Source organism: Girardinichthys multiradiatus, chromosome X (assembly GCF_021462225.1).
Source record: "Girardinichthys multiradiatus isolate DD_20200921_A chromosome X, DD_fGirMul_XY1, whole genome shotgun sequence".
Lineage (NCBI taxonomy): Eukaryota > Metazoa > Chordata > Actinopteri > Cyprinodontiformes > Goodeidae > Girardinichthys > Girardinichthys multiradiatus.
In genome coordinates, this window is record NC_061817.1 from 1,899,246 (window position 1) to 1,921,474 (window position 22,229).

At 38.9% G+C, this 22,229-nt stretch overlaps 1 protein-coding gene across 1 annotated transcript in view; it reads right to left on the minus strand.

Moving 5' to 3' along the window:
• LOC124863026 (syntaxin-binding protein 4-like) overlaps positions 1 to 22,229 on the minus strand; it is a 136,118-nt gene that overhangs the window by 81,886 nt on the left and 32,003 nt on the right. Inside the window, exons 2-3 of the mRNA XM_047357266.1 lie at positions 14,062 to 14,135; positions 6,898 to 6,993 (exon numbers count right to left, since the gene is read on the minus strand). Coding sequence (XP_047213222.1) covers positions 6,898 to 6,993; positions 14,062 to 14,135 — 170 coding nt within the window. The remainder of the gene's footprint in view (positions 1 to 6,897; positions 6,994 to 14,061; positions 14,136 to 22,229) is intronic.

A 22,229-nucleotide genomic window follows, 5' to 3' on the forward strand; every position in this document is an offset into this window, starting at 1 on the left:
CTGACCAGATTTTGAATTTGACTTCACTCCGGACTTATTTCGATTCCTTTCCATTTAGCCTCATAGTTTGGTTTGGATGACAAGTAGCTGTGATGTCAAAGAATAATCATCTAGTTGTGGCAGAGCCATTCCTCCCTTTTTTTTTTTTGTCAACTGAAGACATTTGTATTTACAAAGAAGCCCCTCAAAAGTTATGGTGCAACCAAATACCTTCAGAAGTCGCTTTAATTTTGAAACGAAGTCCACCTGTGTGCAATTTAATGTCACATGATCTGTCAGTATAAACACACCTTTTCTGAAAGGCCCCAGAGCCAAAAACACCACTAAGCAAGAGGCATCACACCATGAAGACCAAGGAGCTGTCAGGGACAAGTGGTTGAGAAGTACAAGTCAGGGTGGTGTCATGAAAAAAGACCTTAATCTTTGCTGTTCCTATTAAATCCATCATCTTCAAATAGAAAGCACATGGTACCACAACAAACCTGCCAAGAGTGGTCCACCAAAACTCACAGATTGGGCAAGGAGACCATCCATAGGACCACAATAAGCGGTACACTCCACAGAGCTATGCTTTATGGAAGAGTGGCCAGTAAAAAGTCATCACTTAGTGTTAAAAATAAGAAAACACCTTTTGAGTTTGCCAAAAGGCACACGGGCCACTTTCCAAATGTATGCGGGTAGGTGCTCTAGTCAGATGAGACTAAAATGTAATTTGTTTGCCACCAAGGAAAAAGCTATGTCTGGTACAAAACCAACACAACCTATCACCCCAAGAACACCATCCCCACAGTGAAACATGGAGGTGCCAGCATCATGCTGTGGGGATGTCTTTCATCAGCAGTGACTGGGAAACTGGTCCAAGTTGAGGGATAGATGGATGGTGCTAAATACATGGATATTCTTGAGCAAAACCTGTGTCAGCCTGCCTGCGATCTGAGACTGGGACAGAGGTTGACTTTCCAGGAGTACAATGACACTTTGGCTTTGGTACCCTCCAGCATACTCCTAAAGCAACACTCGAGTGGTTTAAGGTGAAACATTTAAATTTGTTGGAATGGCTTACTCAAAGTCCAGTCCTCAATCCAATTAAAAATGTGGCGGGGGGTAACTTTGGGATTTCCCCACCCTAAATAAATCAAAATTGTTTTGTTCTTATCATGAAATATGTCTTAGGTATTTCTGTTGATAAAAACTGAAACAAATATAGTTACCTTGGTAATAACTTATTGCTTACATTTTTGAACTAATATCCCATGATAATTTGGACTATCTTACTATATCTGCACCGGCGCAACCCCCAGGGGAGCAACAAAACACACCCCACACCAACACCCAAGCGGCCAATAAGTCACACCCGACCCAAAATGGCAGGCCCACCCAAATGCAAACCACAGTCAGCATAGACGCATGCACCACTCCATAGACAATCGAATCGAAACCACCAGCGCTAGCCAGGCAGTCAAGAAGACCTCACGACGCACCACCCCACCCACCATCTGTGCTGGAAAACCGGTCCAGCAAGCCAAAGGGCGACACATAAAGGCCGCAGCCAGAAGTAGCCCCGCAAGAATACCCACACCAAAGCCCACAAAAAGCCCACAGGAACAACTGTAAGCAAGTATTAGACGGTGCAAAACCCATCCTGAACATCTATTGACCTGTATAGTGTACTCTATGAAGGATTTCATATTGTATTAATTGTAAACTGAGGTTACTAGTCATTTTAAAAGTTCTTAAACATATCTGAGACCAGAATGTTTGGTCAAAGTTGAGTGATAGATCTACCTCCCATATCATAATAGGAAAGGATATTCATTCATCTTTTTTAGACAATATCCTGTATATTTTAGACAGTAATTTTCATTCTAAAAATGTATTCTTGTCCATCCCATATTTTATAATTAATCTATTAAATGGGATTAAGTGAATTCCTTCAAATACAGGTATTCTATTCCTTTACTTCTCCAATCTGGAAAGTTTATCATATTTTTTTTGTAGGATGTCAGGGTTGTTCCAGATGGGTGTACGTCCGCATGGGCTTAGTGAAGACCCTGTCATTATTAGATATTCCCACCATGCTGTCAGAGAGGTGCTGATATTGAGGTTTTTAAAGTATACATGTCGTTTTATTTTGGCCTAATAAATAGAAGGTCTTAAATCTTAATATTATTGCATAATGTCTGTTCTACATCTAGCCAGGGTTCATCTAGAGGACTGTGTGTAAACCATTTTGAGAGGTATTGTAGCCTTTTATCTAAGAAGTAATGGTGAAAGTTAGGCGGATCTAGTCCTCCTTTATCTTTGTCTTCTGTAGCATTTTTAAGCTAATACGAGGGGGTTTATCTTTCCAAAGAAATTTAGTGATGGAGGAGTCCAGAGATCTAAACCAGTCAGATGACGATCATTGAGAATAAGTAATTGATTTTTGGCAAGACCATTTTCATTGAAGCAACGCTGCCCATGAGTGATATGGGTAGCGATTTCCATTCAGCGAGATCATCTTCCACTTTTTTTAAAAGCAGGATGTAGTTTAGTTTCTTTAAATCTGCCGATCTAAGAGAAACATTACTACCCAAATATGTAGTATCGTAATATGTAATGACTGCGTCCCTGTATTAATGGAATTGTGGAAAGAGCAATTGCAAGAATTGTGGATTTCAACCAATTTATAGAATTATCTAAAGCTCTTAAGAAATCATTTATTAATCCAATTACCTGAAAGAAAGAGGATAGTGAATGCTGGAGAAAAAGTAACATCTGCATAAAGACTGATTTTATTTTCACTATTCATGCATTTTATGTCATATTGTATGGTGGAGCAGGACCAAAATGCAGGCAGAAGGTTAGGAGCCACATGGTGAGACAAAAAGATTTATTAAGAACTGAAAAAAACATACACAGGGAACTGGCAGGGGAACAGCCAAGAACACAGAGACGTGGAACTAGGGATGTGATCAGTAGCAAAGCAGAGAATCTGGTGGTGAACAGTGAAAACCAGACAACTTAAATACTGAGGGAAGTGGAGTGTGAACCAATGAACTGGGAGAGGAGCTAATCAGGAGAATATGAGACAGCTGAGGACCAGGGAACCTAAACAATACAGAGGGAGAATGACTAATTAACCTGATGAGCATGGAGAGCAGGGAGTTGACCAGAACACAAGAAAACAATGACTAGACTTAACATTAACAAGAGGAAACCAGCTCTATCAGAATATAACTAAACACATCTAACACCGGAACCCAGGACGCAACAAAACTAAACACACGAATTGCTGCAGCTATTGGTTCAATAAAAATAGCAAATAATGAGGGGGAAAGTGGGCATCCCTGCCTGGTGCCCCTCTGAAGACAGAAGCGGGAAGATGTTTGGTTATTTGTTCTGATACATGCCGCTGGGGAACTGTATAATATTTTTAACCAGTTTATGAAAGAGTTTTCAAAACCAAATTTAGTCAAGGCTGCAAACACGAATTTCCAGTTAACACTATCAAATGCTTTTCCTACATGAAGAGATAATTTATATTTGTCTAAATATCTTTACTGTAGGAATAGTCTATTAAATTAGGTAATCTGGGTCAATTTGTGGTGGAATGCCTCCCTTTTTATAAAACCAGTTTGGTCGGGATGTATTATTAGAGCAGTTACCTTTTCTAGTTTTTTTGTGAGGGCTTTACAGATTATTTTAACATCAACATTAATAAGGGATATGGGATGGTAGGTGGTTGGTCTTTTTTTGGCTTTAACAGGAGCGTTATTTTGGCAGAATTTATATTTGGCGGAAGTCTGCAATTTTCTTCAGTTTCCTGCAACATTCTTTGGAATGTTGGAGCCGAAATATTCCAGAAATCTTTGTAGAACTCTGTTAGGAATCCATCTGAGCCTGGAGCCTTTTTATTGAGCATGCTTGTGAGAGCTTCTTGGATTTCGGCTGAAGTCAGTGGTACATCCAGGGCCATCGCTTGATTATCTGATCATTTAGGAAGTGTTACTTTATCCAGAAACTGATCAATGTCGTTATCTGACGGGTCTGCGTGCGGTGAGTATAAAGTTTGTAGAAATCCCTGAAAGTGCTGTTTATGCTTTCAGGATCATAAACTGTATTCTTTGTTAGGTTTTTATAGCAAATATAGTTGTTTTTTTCTTTATTTATTTTTAGCTGGTTAGCTAAAAAGCTACCTGATTTATTGTCATGTTCAAAGTCTTTGCACTAAGAATTGGGGTTTTTTGTCAATGATTTCATTTAATTCTAGTTTTGCTTTACGTAGTTTGCCCACCATTTACTCTTACTGGGAAGCTTCTAACAATTAAATGGTTTCTTCTTATTCCTGAATACGTCTGTTTTCTTTTTTCTTCTTATGTGTTGAGAATTAGATTATTTTACCTCTGCTTTCCCTGCCTCCCAGAGAAAACAGATGTTGATGTCCCCAGGAGGTCATTAAACTCCAAATATGAAGTCCACTCTTCTTTAAAATATTTGATCAATTCTTCATCCTTAAGCAATGATGTATTAAACTTCCAGTTTTGCTTTGTGGGTTTTCTTATTTACTAGAGTTAAGGAGATGAGAGCATAAACGCTGACAGCTATAGGGTGTATCTCAGTGTCTGAAATGTCAGTCAACAACGAGCTGCTGACTAAGAAATAATCCAGATGAGAATAAGAGTGATGCACATGTGAGAAGAAAGTATATTCTCTGTATTTGGGTAAAGAGATCGCCATGCATCACAAAGTCCATAATCATTCATGCACTGTTTAACTATATTCATTGATTGCCAACTACGCTGAGTCCCTGTTGTACTCAACCTATTTCTTCATTTAGACCAAAGTTGAGATCGCCCCCAAGAAGAAGTGAGTAATCCAAGTTTTCAAATTCCCGGCTCATCGTGTTGAACATACCGCTGGGTTTAACTACTGGGTGGAACCCACATTTGTCGTTGTCTTTTTCCTTGTTCCCTGGAAATAAACCTTTAAAACGATATACTTTTGTTTGTATATTGAACTCTTTTGAATAACAGGCTACTGCCAAAACCACAAACCCATGGTGTGCATCACTGATTATTTGAGTTAAGTCCTTAGTTTTGTTGATTTGTTTCCTTTGACAAATAGTTACCCACATAGTCTGAAAATAATCCTACAGCATCCCACTTATATTGGCAATTTTTGAGAGTGCTGTATGCCGAATTCGGGACTAAAGAACTTCTGGCAAATCATTTATTCTCCCATTCCCATACAAGGACACGCGATATCACTGCCTACTACTGAAAATGCTTAGGAATGGCTATGGACAACAAGTACTTCGCTGTCGCGCCAGGGCTACTGCCAAAAATTACACTGTGAACGTGATGAATGATAAAACTGAAGTGGTAAAAATGGGGTGCTAAAATCAAGGCAGGGAATAAAAACAGGCAACATTAAATTTAATAACTTTAATATTTATAACACTAATATTTACCGTGTTATTTTAATGACCTCCAAATTCATACTCAATTTGCACTAAATTTTACCATGTTCGGTATTTCACACCTTCAATTCATTCCAAGTTAATTTTTGCTCTGACCCCTCATACTTTTGGCCTTAAAAATGCCCTTGCTGTTTTCTGGCTCTAGTTAATGATGTCCTTGGGGACTTCCGTAACATCTTTGCCTATCTAGAAATTTTGATCTTCTCCAAAAATATACAGTAACACCAATCCCATGTAAGACAGGTTCTCCAAAGACTACTAGAACATTGTCTCTTTGTAAAAACCGAAAAGTGTGAGTTTCATATCAAGTCTATGACATTCCCAGGCTACATCTTACAAAGGGGGGAAAAGATAAAAGCAGTCCAGGAATGGCCCACTCCCAGCACTAGAAAACAACTGCAACGATTCGCAAATTTCTACAGGAGTTTTATTAGAGACTTCCCGTTTAGTTGCTGCACCTCTTTTTTCACTCACTTCCACAAAGAAACCCTTTTCCTGGTCCACCAAAGTTGAGAACACCTTTCATGAACTAAAGAACTGATTCTTCACAGCTTCAATTATGGAAAAAGCTTCAGGGTTTGTATTTTTGTAAAATTGCACCTTTATTTTATTGTAAATGTATTAGAAAATTATCACAAAAAGCTATGATATGGTATTACAGTTTCACTTGCAAATCTGTGCCCCACATCTAACATTTATTGCAGAGAAAGTAGGTCGTGACAATGCTGTGTTGTGTTTTATTCATGTTGCACTCACAAGAGAATCTCCCAAAATACTTGTTCCATCACTCCAGAGGTATTCAGCCAGACGACTCTGACCACTGTCTCTACATTCACTTTACTCGTGTGTTTTATTATTCACAAGATGGACATAAAAAGGGGAATATTTAAAGAAAATTACAAAGAAAAACTGAAAATTGCTCTTTTGGGATCCATCCATCCACCCATCCATCCATCCATCCATCCATCCATCCATCCATCCATTGTTTTTCAAGTTTCCATCTTGAAAACCCTGACCACAATAAAATAGGAGAGGGAAACCTGGAAATCAAGTCTGGGAAAGTATGGGAATAGGACAATGATCTATTATAGGAGGGACACTGTAATAATGGTAATGATACAGAGGCCATGTTCAACTGTGTGTTCTACAGGAACATGCAAACCTTCATTTAGGCTTTGAGGGACATTGTTACCCTTTCTTTAAAGAAAGATGTCAGCGTAGCACTCTGTTTGTTTACATGTTGTTGCTCTACCCACCACTATCTTTACACATGAAGTTAATGTACTTGCAAATGTACCACTTTAAGACTTTAATTCCAGAGTGTCCTCTCCTTACCTTCAAATTCATAAAAAGAATTTCATATTTCTGTCAGTTATGATGAATATTTGCCTTGCATCACAAATCAGAAAGACTTACATTGCTGTGACACTCCTTACCATCAGCTGCAGCAAGGCCACCAGGTAAAATCCGTTTGACGTAGACTCCGAACTCCTCTCCAGTTAGCTCTTTCACTCCACCAATCACTTTAATTCCTGGTGAAATAAATAAAAAGATCTCCTCTAAGTATAGCTCCTCTAGCTTTTTCCTGAGCAGATCCAGACACAGCCTAATGTAAATGAAATTCAAACATTAAGGTGAATAGCTTTTTAGTTACATAACTAAGAACTCAGTGGTCTTTTTTCTCTTCATTTAATACAGCAAGGCACTGCTAATTGGCTATCTGGACAACTGCTTCACTGTATTTTCACAGAAAAAGACTGGGAACTCCAAATGTAAGCAATGCTAATTTGTGTACATAAATGAATAATGAATGAAGTAATGAATCATGAATAATTGTGGGCAGATGGAATTTGGAAATCAGGAGAGAAGTGGAAGGTCACTGGTCAGCAGTTGTCATAGTTTCATAGTATCCTGCTGACAGAGGAACAATGAGAAGGTCATACAAGTCAGCTCTGAGGTCATTCTATGTCTTCCATCACCAGAGGATAGCCCATGCTGTTGTATACCTTAAAATGTGTTTGTATTCGGGTTAGAACAAAATAACACTAGTGAGGCTGAGAAGATGAACTGGACAAACTCCATCTGTCACCATGCATTATCAGGAGAATTTTTATTTTTTTGTAAGGACTGAGGTAAGGAAGGCATTGAAAAGGATGTGGAGTTGAAAGGCAGTTGGTCCTGATGATATACCTGAGGAGGAAGAGTTTTTGACTATACTGTTTAATGAGATATTAGAGAGAGAGAGGATGTCTGAGGAATGGAAGAAAAGTTTGCTGATACTAATTTTCAAGAAGAAGGGACATGTGCAGGGTTGTGGTAATTACAATGGAATAAAGTTGATGAGTCTTAAAATGAAGTTATGGGAAAAATGAGTGGGAGGTAGATTGAGCTCAGAAGTGAGCATCTGTGAGCAGCACAGCTGCATTGTGTTTTTATAGATTTGGAGAAATCATTTGACAGGGTGCCGGGAGAGGAACTGTGGTATTGTATGAGGAAATATGCAGTAGCAAAGTGTTAGAGTGGTGCAGGACATGTATGAGAGCTGTGAAACAGTGGTGAGGTGTGCTGTGACAGAGAAGTTCAATGTGGAAGTGGGACTGAATCAAGGCTGAGCCCCTTCTTTCCTGAGGTGATGGACAGGTTGACAGATGAGGTTAGACAGGAATCTCCAAAGATGAAGATTTTTGCAGATGACATTGTGATCTGTGGTGAGAGCAGGGAATAGAGCAAGACAGAATACATGTGTGAATGAGAGGGACCCAATTGCAGCTATGAGGTTGCAGGGAGAGATAAAGAAGGTGGATGATTTTAATTAACTAGGGTCAACAGTCCAGAGCAACTGTGAGTTTGGAAAAGAGATGAAGAAATGTGTCCAAGCAGGTTGGAACAGATGGAGAAAAGTGTCAGGTGTGATAAAAAAAAGTATCAGCGACAATGAAAGAAAAGATGTACAAGACATTGGTCAGACTGGCGAAATTGTATGGTTTAGAGACAGTAGCACTGAGGAAGAGACAGAAGGCAGACCTAGAGCTAGCAAAGATGAAGATGTTGAGGTTCTTGTTGGGAGTGATGAAGATAGGAGACCTAGAGGAAGACAAAAAAGGAACTTTATGGATGGAGTGAAAGAGGATATAGAGGTGGTGGATGTGATAGAAGATGCAGAAGACTGGGTTAGATAGAGACAGGTGACTTGTGACGACCCCTGAAAGTGAAAAGCCAAAAAAAAAAGCAAAAAGCAGTCAAGGGTTTTCATAAAAATGCATTTCTGTACTTCTTGAGGAAGCTTAGGTCTTTCAGCATGATGCTACATTTCTGTTGTGGAGTCTGTTGTGGAGAGTGTGGAGAGCTCTGGAGCATCTGCAGGTGATTGATTAAAGCAGGATGTTTAATAAAATGAAGAACATAATGAACCGACCAGTCTCATGAGCATACTCTTCATGAAACTTTAATTGAATTTAAGGAAGAACAAAAATGTAATGTAACGTCAGGGTGTTTTTTCTGGCGTTTTGGAAAAAATACAAAAAATCAAACTCACTTTGTTATTCTAAAAATCTCAGTCTATTACTTTCATCCACTCTAACAGTCTGTTAACTGGTAGAGCTTCATTATTTCTATAAGCAACAATGTTGCTATGTTTTGTGTTCTTAGATCTTAAAGACATTGTGAAGTGTCAAAATAAGGTGAGATCTTTCCATATAATCCATGCAACATTCATTAACTGCTCACAGTTAGATCCATAAAAATTACAATAAATATCCTTTTGTGTAATCCATGCAATAATTATTAAAATACACAGTTGAAGCAGTAGAGAGTGAAACAAGAATATTCTCATATTCTAGAACTGAGAGACTGGAGAGGCCTGTGTGTCGTCACATATTAACTGTCTTATCTTTTGCAGAAGTATAACCAAGAAGTGTAACCAAAGGAATAATGTATGATGATTTTCCATTTTCTACAAGTATTAAATGAAATTAGTAATCTTTGATTATCAAGTTAAAACACATATGATTGAAATATGATTGAGAACTGATAATTAAAATAGAAAACATTAAGGTTTAGAAATTCTCAATCAGCTTATATATGAAAGAGATAATGTTGTGTGGTGTATGAATAAAAAGGATGAAGTTTAAGTAATGGTTTTAAACTGTAAATGAAGTAAACGCTGTAACTAAAAGTTTGAGCAGCACTGATGTAAGAATTAAAGCCTCTGTTTAAGAGGAAGTGTAATGTTGAGTGAGACAGGGATAGAGCAGATGTTCAGGAATTGTGGAAGTGAGAGCTGTAGCTTACAGCACAAGGCTGATGACTGAGGTGGGGGCGCAGGTCAAAGAAGAGGCCAGCAGACAGCTCAGGGCTGAGGTGATGATGGCATGTCTGATATGGACACGACTCTGGAAATTCCAGAAAAAAAGATCACCTTATGTCACGGGTGACCAATGGGCCAGCCATGGCAACAACCACTGGCCAATGGCCAATGAGCACAAAGAGTTTTGGTGGAAATGCTCTATAAAATGGAGGAACTAGTTGGTTGTTTCCTTGCAGAAGACCAGTGAACAAGATCGGACGGAGTGCCGAGCCACTAAAATCAACCTAGCCCATATACCAAGAGCCAGTTGTAAAATTAGGGAATGAGCAGCCGTGAACAAAAGTGACTGTTGAAAGTGTGAATGACTGCGGTAGGCTACTCAGTCGTCCAGACCTCCAGTTGAAGAAGGGCGAGACGTTTGTATGAAGGCTGTCAGAGGCTAGGCGAGTCATTTCCCGACACCAGCTTAAACAGAACTTTCAGTAAACCTGCTTAGTAAGATCTTTCAGGTTTAGGGAAGTCCGAACCCGTTGGATGGAAAGCTGGATTGAGCAATCCCTTTAGACATAGGGAAGTAGGAAGGGAGGGGTTAGCTCATCGGACAACGAAAGAGGTAAAGGTAAAAAAAAAGCGGGTATAGAAATAGATTTTCCATGTGTAAACCAAGTACAAAGGCACATGGTGTAAGCCTATCTTTGTTGGGCTTTGGCCTTGTTGTTCAGCCTGAGGGTTCAATTAAATATTCCTCCACCAAGCCCAATGTGTGTTGGAAAGTCTCCATCAAAGAACTAAATGATGCTCTCACACTCTTTACATAAAAGCTGTAGTACAGAACAGATCTTAAAGCAACACCTTCAGAAGAGAAAGATGGAGCTGCAGTTGACCCATCATAATCACAACAAAAACTTTATATTATAAAATCACCCTTAATGTTCTAAAGGGTTCTGGTATAAATAACTTAATTTTGTCACTTAGAAGTTTTAAAGATTGTCACAGATTTTACATACTAATATATTTTCACAAATTTCTGTAGAAACAACAGTTTAACTTTAGATTTAAGGATGCATAAGAAATATTCAGCAGCTGCCTGAATTTGTAACCCCTTAGATGTCTGTTAAAAATTCAGCCAGCAACCCAGATTCAGACCAACTTATTTACGTTCAAAGCTGCTGAAAAGTTGTCAAAAACAAGTTTTTTTCATCCTATTTTTTAAGATTTATTGTACGTGGAAAACTACAGGAAAACAATAAACCAGGAAGTTTTGAAGGGTTTTAAATAACAAGAAAATGAAGAGAAAATGAAGTTTGTAGTGATAGTATAATAAAAGGAATGCATTTGAATAGGAGTCAATGTTTATGTTTTTTGAATGTTTAAACGTATATAAATCCAAGAAACGCAAATAATTGTCCAAGGACCCAAAGTATCTTGAACAAATATTATTGTTAAAAACCAGCAGTCTTATATTTCACTCTGTGTTTAGTCTGATCATTTCAATTTAAACTGTAATTTAAATAGAAGAAGCATGACTCTGTTCTTCCCAGACTGAACAAACAACTTTACCTTAGGTCCATGCTGTGTTCTAAAAATTACCTTTTTTTAGTATGAACAACAATTTTTTAGAGTAACTCACATCCCTCTGTGAATACAAGTGCAGACCCTAGTTACAAGCGTACTGCTGGTGAACTGTATGTAGAAAACAAAAATTGTGGCACTTCTTCAGAGATCTGATTGTCCCATATGTTAATAACACAGAACTTCGCTCCCAGCCTGCAGGTTTACTGGTGGTTCCTAGATGTTCTAAAAGTAGAATGGGAAACAGATCTTTTAGTTATCCTCTCCTGTGGAACCAGCTCCTAGATTTACGTCTGAGAGGCAGACACTCTGTCTACTTTTATGACCAAGCTTAACACTTTCCTCTCTGATAAAGCTTAGTTAGACTGGCTTAGGTTGTCCTGAGCTATCTCTGTACTTATGCTGCTATAGGCTTCGGCAGCTGGAGGACATAATGACTTTCCCTCACTCTGCTAGATTCTTCTACTACTGCTTAGACTTTCTATCTCTTCATTCAGTGCTCTCTGCTTTCAAAGAACAAATCAACCCACATCTTTATGAAGAATAATAGCATTTCATTTGATTTACTTTAAGACAAAAACAGGCTCTGTTTAACATGATGGTAGGTATGAGGATTAAAAGAACAAAGACGTACAAAATTAATTGATACTGTAGTAAAAGTTGGAGCACAGGCTGCTCCTAACACAGCAAATCTCTACTCCCTGATCAGAGCAGTGTTTAACCACAGAGCTTCTGAATCTCCTACACTAAACTATTCCATTTACATTTCCCATCACTGTACTTCAAGCAGATGTGATACATTTCACTTCAGGATCAGAGCTTCTCCAGCTCGAGGCTGCTGATGTTCAGTCAGCACAGCGACAGAGTGGCAACACTAATTGGGTCTGGAGCGAAGGGGCACCAGTTAATTACTGCCTGTTGGAAAAAAAGGGTAATGCACTTCCATGTCGCTGTCCTCCCTCCTTTTGTGTTCCCCTCTGGGCAAAAAAGCTTCTCCCCCACTCTGACGCCTACTCCATCTATCATAAGATAAGAAAAACATTATTCTAATAAGTGAGCTGCTGCTGTGAAGCAATGCCCTCCTCTCCTCAAGATTCACAAGTTGTTTTCCAAATGAGGATTTCACCCTAAAAAAGGGATCAGAAGAACGTTTGTAACCTAAGGACAACACATTTCTCCATTCTGAGACCTTGTGAAGTCTAATTTACTTATTTTAAATCTGAGCAAGTATCTTCAAGAGAATAGTGTTCTGTTTCAACAGCTTCACTTTATGTTTCCTTGATCAGATACTGTACTACCCGTTACACGACTTTATTGCTTGAACATAAATGTTCTCTGCTACTCATTGCATTTACAAACATCTTTCACTCAAGGTTGACATCTATCTTATAGTGCTGCTTTTGAAAGTTCCCTTTCAAAGATTAAAGTACTGTAAAATGTAAAACTCCAAGGCAACACACTGACTGGTATAGTAATAAAGTTAGTGCCTACTTATAGCCCTTCCAGGTGGTAACTGATCAGTTGGGTTTAGCAAATCCAACTCCAGATCCATTCAAACAATTTTCATATTAATCAGCCCTAATTGGTGGTTGGCAAAAAAAGTAAAGAAGACTCAAACTTAGCTGCTGATACTACCAGTAAGGTGTTTAAAAAAGTCAAAGGCTGCACTTTTTTAGGAGGCAGCAGTATTTCCCTCAACAAGTCGACACGTCTACAGTTCATTCAAGCTGCGAGAACTAGCACCAGTTTCAGCAGATAACAGGAAGGCTAAACAAAGGACAGCATAGTTGATCAGTTCTATCCTTTTCAGCTTCCAACCTCTATCTGTTATCGAACATGCTGAATTTGAAAACGTTGGCAGCCTTTTGGAGGGGTCAAAATTAAGGTTAGAATCTATTTTCTCTATGGAAAGTAGATTCATGTGTATTCCAGTGAAACACATATGGAGACTGTTGTTTTAGTTATGCAGGTAGCACTGATGGCTAACATTAGATGCTGAAGTCAATAGTCGTTTTAAAGTTGCTTTAAAGGTATCTTGACAGGAGTAAGACAATGGTAACACATTAACCACTGAAGTTATGTACATGTAGAGTTAGGTCAATTCTATTTTCCAGTATTTGCACGTCTCCTTGCATTTTCCTCCTCATACGAGCTTGTTTAATTTTCCATGACAGTAACAAAAGTGTTAAGGAGGTTATGGTGTAATGTCCCTGGTATCTGTGTCTGCTACAGTAAAGGTGTTATTGTGTAATTACACTTTAAATGCTGAGTACACTTTATATTGTGTGGTGATTTTATGGATGAGAAAAAAAAACTATTTAGTTTATTTCTTATTGTCAAACCTAATGAAGTCTTAAGTTTCAACAAATCTTTTCTCATTTTATTTCACACACCCAGCAGAGAAATGAACAGGTGAAGTGTGACGACTTTCATGTGTATAATTTTGTTGTTGTTTCTTGTTGTTTGTCTGCCTGTGTTCACAGTACAGACATTTCCCTGTAAAGATTCTTACTTATACTGTCTGATGCCAGAACTGACTGTCTGTCTGTGACAAGTTGAGATCCAGTCCATCATAAACCCAACACAGTGAAAGGGAAGCGCTGTGTGATGCTGCAGGTTTATTTTGAGAACTCTGAGGTAGAAGAGCCAGAGCTGTAGTGGATACAGATATAGACCTACAACAACATGTTCTTGGTTGCCGAAGAGAAAAAAAGGAACTTACCTAGGCCATTTTCACAGTCTGTAAACTCCATGGAATGAACAGCTCTGTCAACTCCATATGGACCCATTAGAGTCCTGTTAAAGATAAAGGACAAGGGAGACAGAAAGGAAGACACAAAACAAATAACAGGTAAATACAATGAAATAAATATACAAGTTTAATTTAGTGCTTTCTTTAAGTGGATAGATGTGTAAACACAGAATAAGTTCCCCAGATCACCCAAAGAGGCTTTGTTGATGCTTTGCAAATAAGCATCAAACAACTTGAGTCCAGTTATTAAAGAAACAGTTTGTGTAAATGTGTGATTTAATTATGTAAACAGCTGAATGTTGCCTTTTCTACAAAAATCAGAATACTTTTTTTCATTAAAATATTTTTTTTGTTCTGTTTTTTTTTTTTGTTTCACATGTACTGTCCTGTGTGTGTGTGTGTGTGTGTGTGTGTGTGTGTGTGTGTGATTGTGTCCAAATGTGCCAGGTGCAAGGCATTTGGAACAGTGAGAAAGTTAAGACACCTCTCAACACTCAGTGCCCTGCATGGAGCTGCTGTGGCCTTCAGGAGCCAAATGTACCTGGACTTTGCTGCTCTTGGGCACTGAGTGTTGAGCCTTGGCTCCTGAAGGCCCCAGCAGCCCCATGCAGAGAGACACCTGGCACCCCAAAAAAGAGGTAAGTTGGCAACGAAGCACAAGAGCAGTAGCCCCCAGGCTAAAGAGACACCAGGGAAAATGCTCTGTATCTAACTCTCCCCCCACCTTTGACCCCGGGGTATTCATGTGTTAATGTGAAACGCCGGGATGAATAAGGTTTTGGAGACTGAAAGTAGAGAACCCGCCCTCCCTAATGTAATAAAATTGATGTGCAGGATGGGGCCAAACAAAGCTGGTGGGTGCACTGTAAAGTACATATGTGGAAAGAGTTCACCACTGGGTTCAAAACGCGATTAAAAAAATGTGTTTCTGACACATCATCTTTGCCCATCTTTGTGTTTTAGATGGGTCAATCTCATTTGTTCCTATTCATCTATATTTGTTCTGTGTATAATAGAACAAATATAATAACTGGGAGAAACGCTCTAAAGACAGTGGAGATGGTTGTGGACTTCAGGCAGAACCCAGCCCCACCTGCCCCCATCACCCTCTGTGACTCCACAATTGACACTGTGGAATCTTTCCACTTCCTGGGAACCATCATCTCCCAGGATCTCAAGTGGGAGCCAAACATCAGCTCCCTCATTAAGAAAGCCCAGCAGAGGATGTTCTTCCTGCGGCAGCTGAAGAAATTCAACCTGCCAAAGACTATGATGGTGCACTTCTACACAGCCATCATTGAGTCCATCCTCACCTCCTCCATCACCATCTGGTACGCCGCTGCTACAGCCAAGGATAAGGGCAGGCTGCAGCGTGTCATTCGGTCTGCTGAGAAGGTGATTGGCTGCAGTCTACTGTCGCTCCAGGAACTGTACACCTCCAGGACCCTGAAGCGGGCAGGGAAGATTCTGGCTGATCCCTCCCACCCCGGTCACAGACTCTTTGAGACTCTCCCCTCTGGCAGGAGGCTGCGGTCCATCCGGACCAAAACCTCACGCCACAAGAACAGTTTTTTCCCATCTGCACCAGCCTGGTTAACAAAGCCCGGAAACCACCCTGACACTCTCCCTTTCCCCCACACCCCCCCTTTTTTTGCTGACAGGACACCTGTAACCTGTAACTCTATGAGTTACATTAACGTTCAGCTTGGACTCCTGCTTTACTTGCACAATGATCACCTGCACTGTTGTATTGCTCTTGCATCTTATACTGCTCTATATTTACTCTCACTCACTTAAAACTGTGCACATATATTTATACTATATTGTAGATATGTTTATACTGTTTAATTTGTATTGTATTGCACTGACTACGCCAAAACAAATTCCTTGTATGTCCAAAAACGTACTTGGCAATAAAGCTTTTCTGATTCTGATTCTGAAAACCTTTAAACTCTGTTAAGTATTCCATTTCTTAAGTATTTTTATTATTCTACTTTTTCTTTTCGATACTTAGAATTGCAAGAAGATCTATTTGCCTTCATACCAAAATTTGTGATGTCACCAAATGGGCAGAATGAGACGTACATTGGAGCTGTGTACAAAGGTTGTGCTTCTCTGGTTTGTGCGCATGTCAATACACTGCCAGCGATATGATTCATTTTAGATAAATGTAGGGGAAAAAAAAGATACAACATAATATGATTCTCGCCTCTATTACAACACAGTCGGATTCACTTATTCTAGGATAAACACTATGATACTGCCGTTTGATTCAATCTGACAAGACATACACTACCGGTCTAAAGTTTTAAAACCCCTTTCTCATTTAATGGTTTTCTTTATGTTTATGACTATTTACATTGTATGTAGATTCTCAATGAAGGCATCAAAACAGTGAATGAACACATATGTAATTATGTACCAAAAGAAAAATTGGAATATAACTACAAATATTTTATCTTTTAGAATCCTTAAAGTATCCTTAAAGTAGCCTTTGCTGTAATGACTGAAATATCTCTGGTCATCTCTCAATGAACCTCTGGGAAGTTCTATCAAGACTCTTTGGAAAACCATTTCAGATGACCACCTCATGAAGCTCTTGGAGAGGATGCCAAGAGACCAAAGCAGTCATCAGAGCAAAGGGTTGCTATTGTGTAAGAATCTTAAATATAAAAATGTTTAGAGTTATTTCACACTTTTTGATCACTACATAATTCCATGTGTGTTCATTCACAGGTTTGTTGTCTCTGGTGAAAATCTACAATTTATATAGTCACGAAAATGAAGAGACCCATTAAGTGAGAAAAGCGTTCTAAAACTTTTGACCGGTTGTGTAGTCAGTTGTATGTACCTTATTAATGACAGTAATAAAACAACAGTGTTTCACAACCATCACTTGTCTACCAACTCAAAAGCACTTATAGAAGTCAGGTTTTAAAACCTGACTTACAATAACCCAAAACTCAGAGGCTTAGAGCAAAATGATCAAACCTGTCAGGCTGCAGATTCAGCAGGAGTTCAGTAGTCAGCAGCAAAAATCATCAACAACATAAAGCTTACTGTCAAAAATATTTTTTGATAACTTCTGTTATAAAGTTATTAAAAATTAAATGCAGATTCAGACTAGCACTTTTATCACTACTGAAAGTTAACTGTACAGACACTGAGGCAGCTCAGCTATGCTAAAAATGTAGTTCCAAGGCTCTTCTGAGACATGAAGCAGGTAATAAAACATATAATAAACATGGAAGAAGTATTGAAAGCCTGGTTCTCAGTAACACCATAAGGCTGGATATCTTTAAATAAGTTCATGGGATGTGTAACTGTCTTGAAATTAGCAGAGCTGTTATAAAAGAAGACAGGAAAATAGTTCTTGGCCAAGACAAGTTGGAAGCTGAGGCAGGTTCAGCTGCGTGCATTGTTATTGCTCTCGCCATCTTTACCTCAATGTACCTCGCTCAGGTTCCGCCTACTTAGTGCGGTTAATTGTCGTCTGCTTTCAAACAAAGAGTGTTCTGTATGTCAGTAAAGGAATCAAATGTCTGCTTTCAAGTAAAGAGTAAGTGCCAGCGGGATAACCCCCAACATTAAATAATCGTGGAGAAGCTTTTTCTAAATAAAGTGCAGATTTCCTCTCTATTTAATGGATCACGTTTTATTGATGCAGGGACTTGAAAATTGATGCAGCTAGCTTTGATGCCCAAAACAACATCATTTCACAGCTCTGCTACTGATGCATCTGCACCTTCATATGAACTTCCACATATCAATGCTCATGGCATGCTGACAGGTCCTGTTGATGACTGCAGCGTCGGAAAGTCAAAGAAACAATCTTTTTCTGATCCATGACCTGATAAAAGCGCTACCAACAAAACCTTCGAGTTGGGATAGTATTTCAGAGGGAAGAAGACTGTATGTTAGGTATTATCAGTATCAGTGAGGTGTTTTAAAATAAAGTCAGAGGAAACAGACAACAGTCCAGCACACGTCTGTGTAGCAAAGCTTTACAAGTGGAACTCGTTATAAGAAAACATCAAAGCTGAACAAAGAAATAATGGAGGCCACTGTATGTTAGCAAGTACTTGATGCTCATAAATACAGAGAGCCGAGGGCTTCGTCAATCTGATAAACAAGCTGGACCAGAGATAGCACATTCCATCACTGAATTACTTTTCCCATGTTGCCTTTCCACAAATGTATGAAACATGTCCTGACAGTTAGATCCGAACTGAGCCCAAAGTTGCACTGAGTGGAAATATGGATCCCTATACTGTAGGTGGTGATATGCAGCTTGCGAGGAGAAGAAGAAATATCATTCTTGTCCTATTAGTGTTGCTGTGCAGGTACAATGGGCACGCTTATGTCAGGCAGGCTGCAATGCTGCATTGTCGCAGGAATGACAGCAAGAATATTAGGAATATTGTAAAAAAGCAAAATTTTGTCAGTAGTTCAAATCGTAATTTGTACTCTTATAAAGTACGCACAGTGACATATTTATTCTCTTTTCGTGGTTGTGATGATTTTGATGATCATATTATGCAAGATGCTAATTATCTGAGATAAAGTTTTTTAACAACTGTATCCATAATGAATTAAGTCATATTTTAAATATTTCTATTGTGTGTACTGAATTTATAATAATTTATAATACTCCTCCCCAATAAATCCCTTTAAGACGCGCCTGTAAATGAACTGAACTTATATAGCGCCTTTCCAGTCATACAGACCACTCAAAGCGCTTTACACTAGAGCCACATTCACCCAATTGCACTCACTAACGCTCACAATTACTACACCGATACACAAATTGGTAGGCAACTTGAGGTTAGTGCCTTGCCCAGGGGCACATTGACATATGGCAGGAGGAAGCTGGAATTGAACCCACAACCTTCTGATTGCAAGACAAACTACTCTTCCTACTGAGTCTAATTTAAAACTTGATTTATGACTTATGTTTAGCATTTAATGCCAATCTTAGTTAATAATGTAACCATTATTTTTTGTGCTGTCATTTACAGATGGAAGGATGGATCACAGTTTATGAAATATATGATCTGACTGCAGCTGCTAGCAAAAGAAAGGCTGTGGCTCAGGCTGGGGCATCTTCATCAAACAAAAGCAATTAAAACTTATGGACACGAAACAAATATCTCAAAAGGCATGACAATACTGTTCCTAATCTTGTGGTCCAAGGACTCCACCATGTAACTGTGATTTTGAGTTACTGATCTGTCCAACATAGCACGCACTTTTCACAATTATTCTCTGCCTACACTCAATTGACCTGCATTGTTAAAAATTGTTTGTTGTTTCAGATGTAAAGTACTCTGAATACTTAAGTATTTTTGAAAACACACACTCCAGTGCTTTTAAATAATAATTTGACAGAGCTGCTTTTATTTTTAATGGAGTAAAATTGGACCAGTAGGATCTCAACTTTGACTCATGTTATGAAACTGAGTACTTTGTCCACCACTGCAGACAGGTATAAACATAAATGTTTGGCTTGTGTCTACTGCTCTTTCTCTAAAAACTGTGTCAAAGATGATACCAGCATTGCTCAAACCATGGGCTTTGCAAGAAGTTAGTGGGACATTTCTGCCACAGACAGCACTGAAAAAAACACAAAACTGAGAATGTCTAACCAGGTAGGGTACCAGATAAAGTCGACTGAGAGAGTACTGGAGCAGCAGTGGTGCCTGGAAGAATATTTTATATATATATATATATATATTTTTTTTTTTTTTTTTTTTGGCAGCACGAGAGGCTTTTATTTAAAAAGTTTTTCAACAGTAGTCAGACAGGAATAGGGGGAGAGAGAGGGGGAAGCATTCAGCAAAGGTCTCTGGGTCCAGGACTCAACCCGGGATGGCAGCTTCAAGGACTGTAGCCTCTATATGTGGGTCGCATGCTTAACCCCTACACCACCATCGTTGCGCCCCGAACCTGGAAGGATCTTGATTTATAAAGTGGTTATTAAACCAGATACAGCAATGATGACGAACACTAAAAATGCCTCTGTCAAAAGAAACACGTTCTTGATGATGACAACATATAATGAAATGTTAAGTGGCTTCACACTATACGTCTGAAGTATAATATGTTTCTTGGAACCAACTGTAGAAAAGGTGGAGCAGAAATCACGTATTTAACAATTTCCCATGAGAGGAAAGAAGTCAGCTCTGACCCAAAGAAAGATTCTGTATCTTTATCCGCTGTGTCTTCTCCTCTCTGAGAAGATTATTCTTACCCGGTTTAATCGGGTGGGCTGGTACCAAATTTATGAACACAAGAAAGAGCCAAGATTTTCTCCTAATTCTTTCTTAAACTTTCTGTTTTGGCTGGGTTTAAAAATAGATTTATCTTTTCCATCCAGTTACAACATGTAGGAGGATTTCATTACGTAACATGAGTCCAACATTGAACACAGCCACAAGTCCAACATCAGAAACGTCTTAAAGCAGTTCAGAGTCCTTTATAAAGAACTTTAGATGTGAGAAGACATGGACAACATAATTTGATTTAGGTTTGTTCAGAACGATTACATATCCACTAAGACTGAACAAAATAATGATTTTATTGCTAGTTTATACTGTCTTGGATATCTGCTTATCCAATAAGCCAATTTAAAGTTTCACAAGAAAAACTGTCACTGCAATGCTGTTTTTCCAACAGACTGACCAATGTGTATTTTTACATGTTGGTGCAGCACACTGGTAGACTCAAGAAGCTTTAATCTGAATAGTGTTATCACACTTCAAAATCCTAGTCAGTTTAATTTACCTTTCCTCCCCATGGCTTGATTGTACTGGGCTGACCCATGTTAGAATGAACCAACTCAGAAGGGGGATTGGGACTAAAATTTGCAATTATTTTTTTATCTTTTTTTTTAGTTTAAGAAACGATATAATTAAACTTAAGGGTTGAGAAATTTATCAGACTGTAGAGGATGATTTTTTTAGACAAAAAGTGTGGGAGCAAAATGTTTATATATGTGTCTTATGTAATGCCAACAGAGTCCTATGCATAAGCTTGTAAATAAGAGAGTAGCTTTTATCTTGATTCAATGAACTTGAACTAAAAACTAAAATAGGTTTAACTGATTTAACAGAAACGTCTGGCTAGTAGCTCTAAGACGGCAATAAAAGAGGTACATTTTCAGTAACTCGTAATGAACTTGGTCTAACTGAAAGTATAGCCTCACATCTGGCAAAGAAGAGCAGCGATTGGAGTAACTTCCTGTGAAAAATGACACCAGTAAAGCACGCATAGTTGACAATGGCTATTTTTCCACGTGAAGCAAATCCACGCAGATCCCGTTTCAGCGACAGGCAGCATAGAAAGCGGAGTTAATAGTCAGCCAAATAATGACATCTATAAAGCACGCACTGCGTGTCCTCACCGTGTTTATTTTCCTCTGCACCCATATTTAGGTTCGTGTGTTCAGAAAAATAATCGGAGCAACAGCATTATTCCACTTTTACAGACAGAGTCTTTACTTGTTCAACAAGCGAACAGATCCTGAGCCCAACTTCAACCAAGCACCTGTCTCCAACTAACAAAGCGTCCCTCATTCCTCCAACAACAGAAACCCGAACACTTATCAGAGCAACACCTCCATCCCAAAGCGCTGGCTCTTACCTGCTAATGATAACAGCTCCCTTATACATGACCGAAAAGGTTGGCATCATTACATCAAGCTCGGTGGTTCGAGAGACAGACGGTAGCAGCTTCCTCAGCTCTCAGCCTCCAGCTACATGATGCGCGCTGTCTGCGCACAGCCAGCCAGCCTCTAATTCCACTAAGACTGACTGCCCGCTCAAAACATCTCCACCTTCTCCCACACGGTTTATCTCTTACATAACTAAAGTCACCGAAATATTCCAACAAAAAGGGGCACTGAGGTTTGAAGTGATTGTGCAGGCGGATTATCTCTTACACATTTTCCACTCTATCGGTCAAATTCCTCACATTTATTGGTTGTTTGAAACTATGGTCTAAAATAAGTCTACACCAACAAATAAGCCCTAAATTCTATATCACAAAAATCAAAGTAATGAAATTGTTATGTTTATTAAACTTCAGCTGACAAACTCAAAATATTACTGGTTTCATTCATAACATTTATGGAGACATAT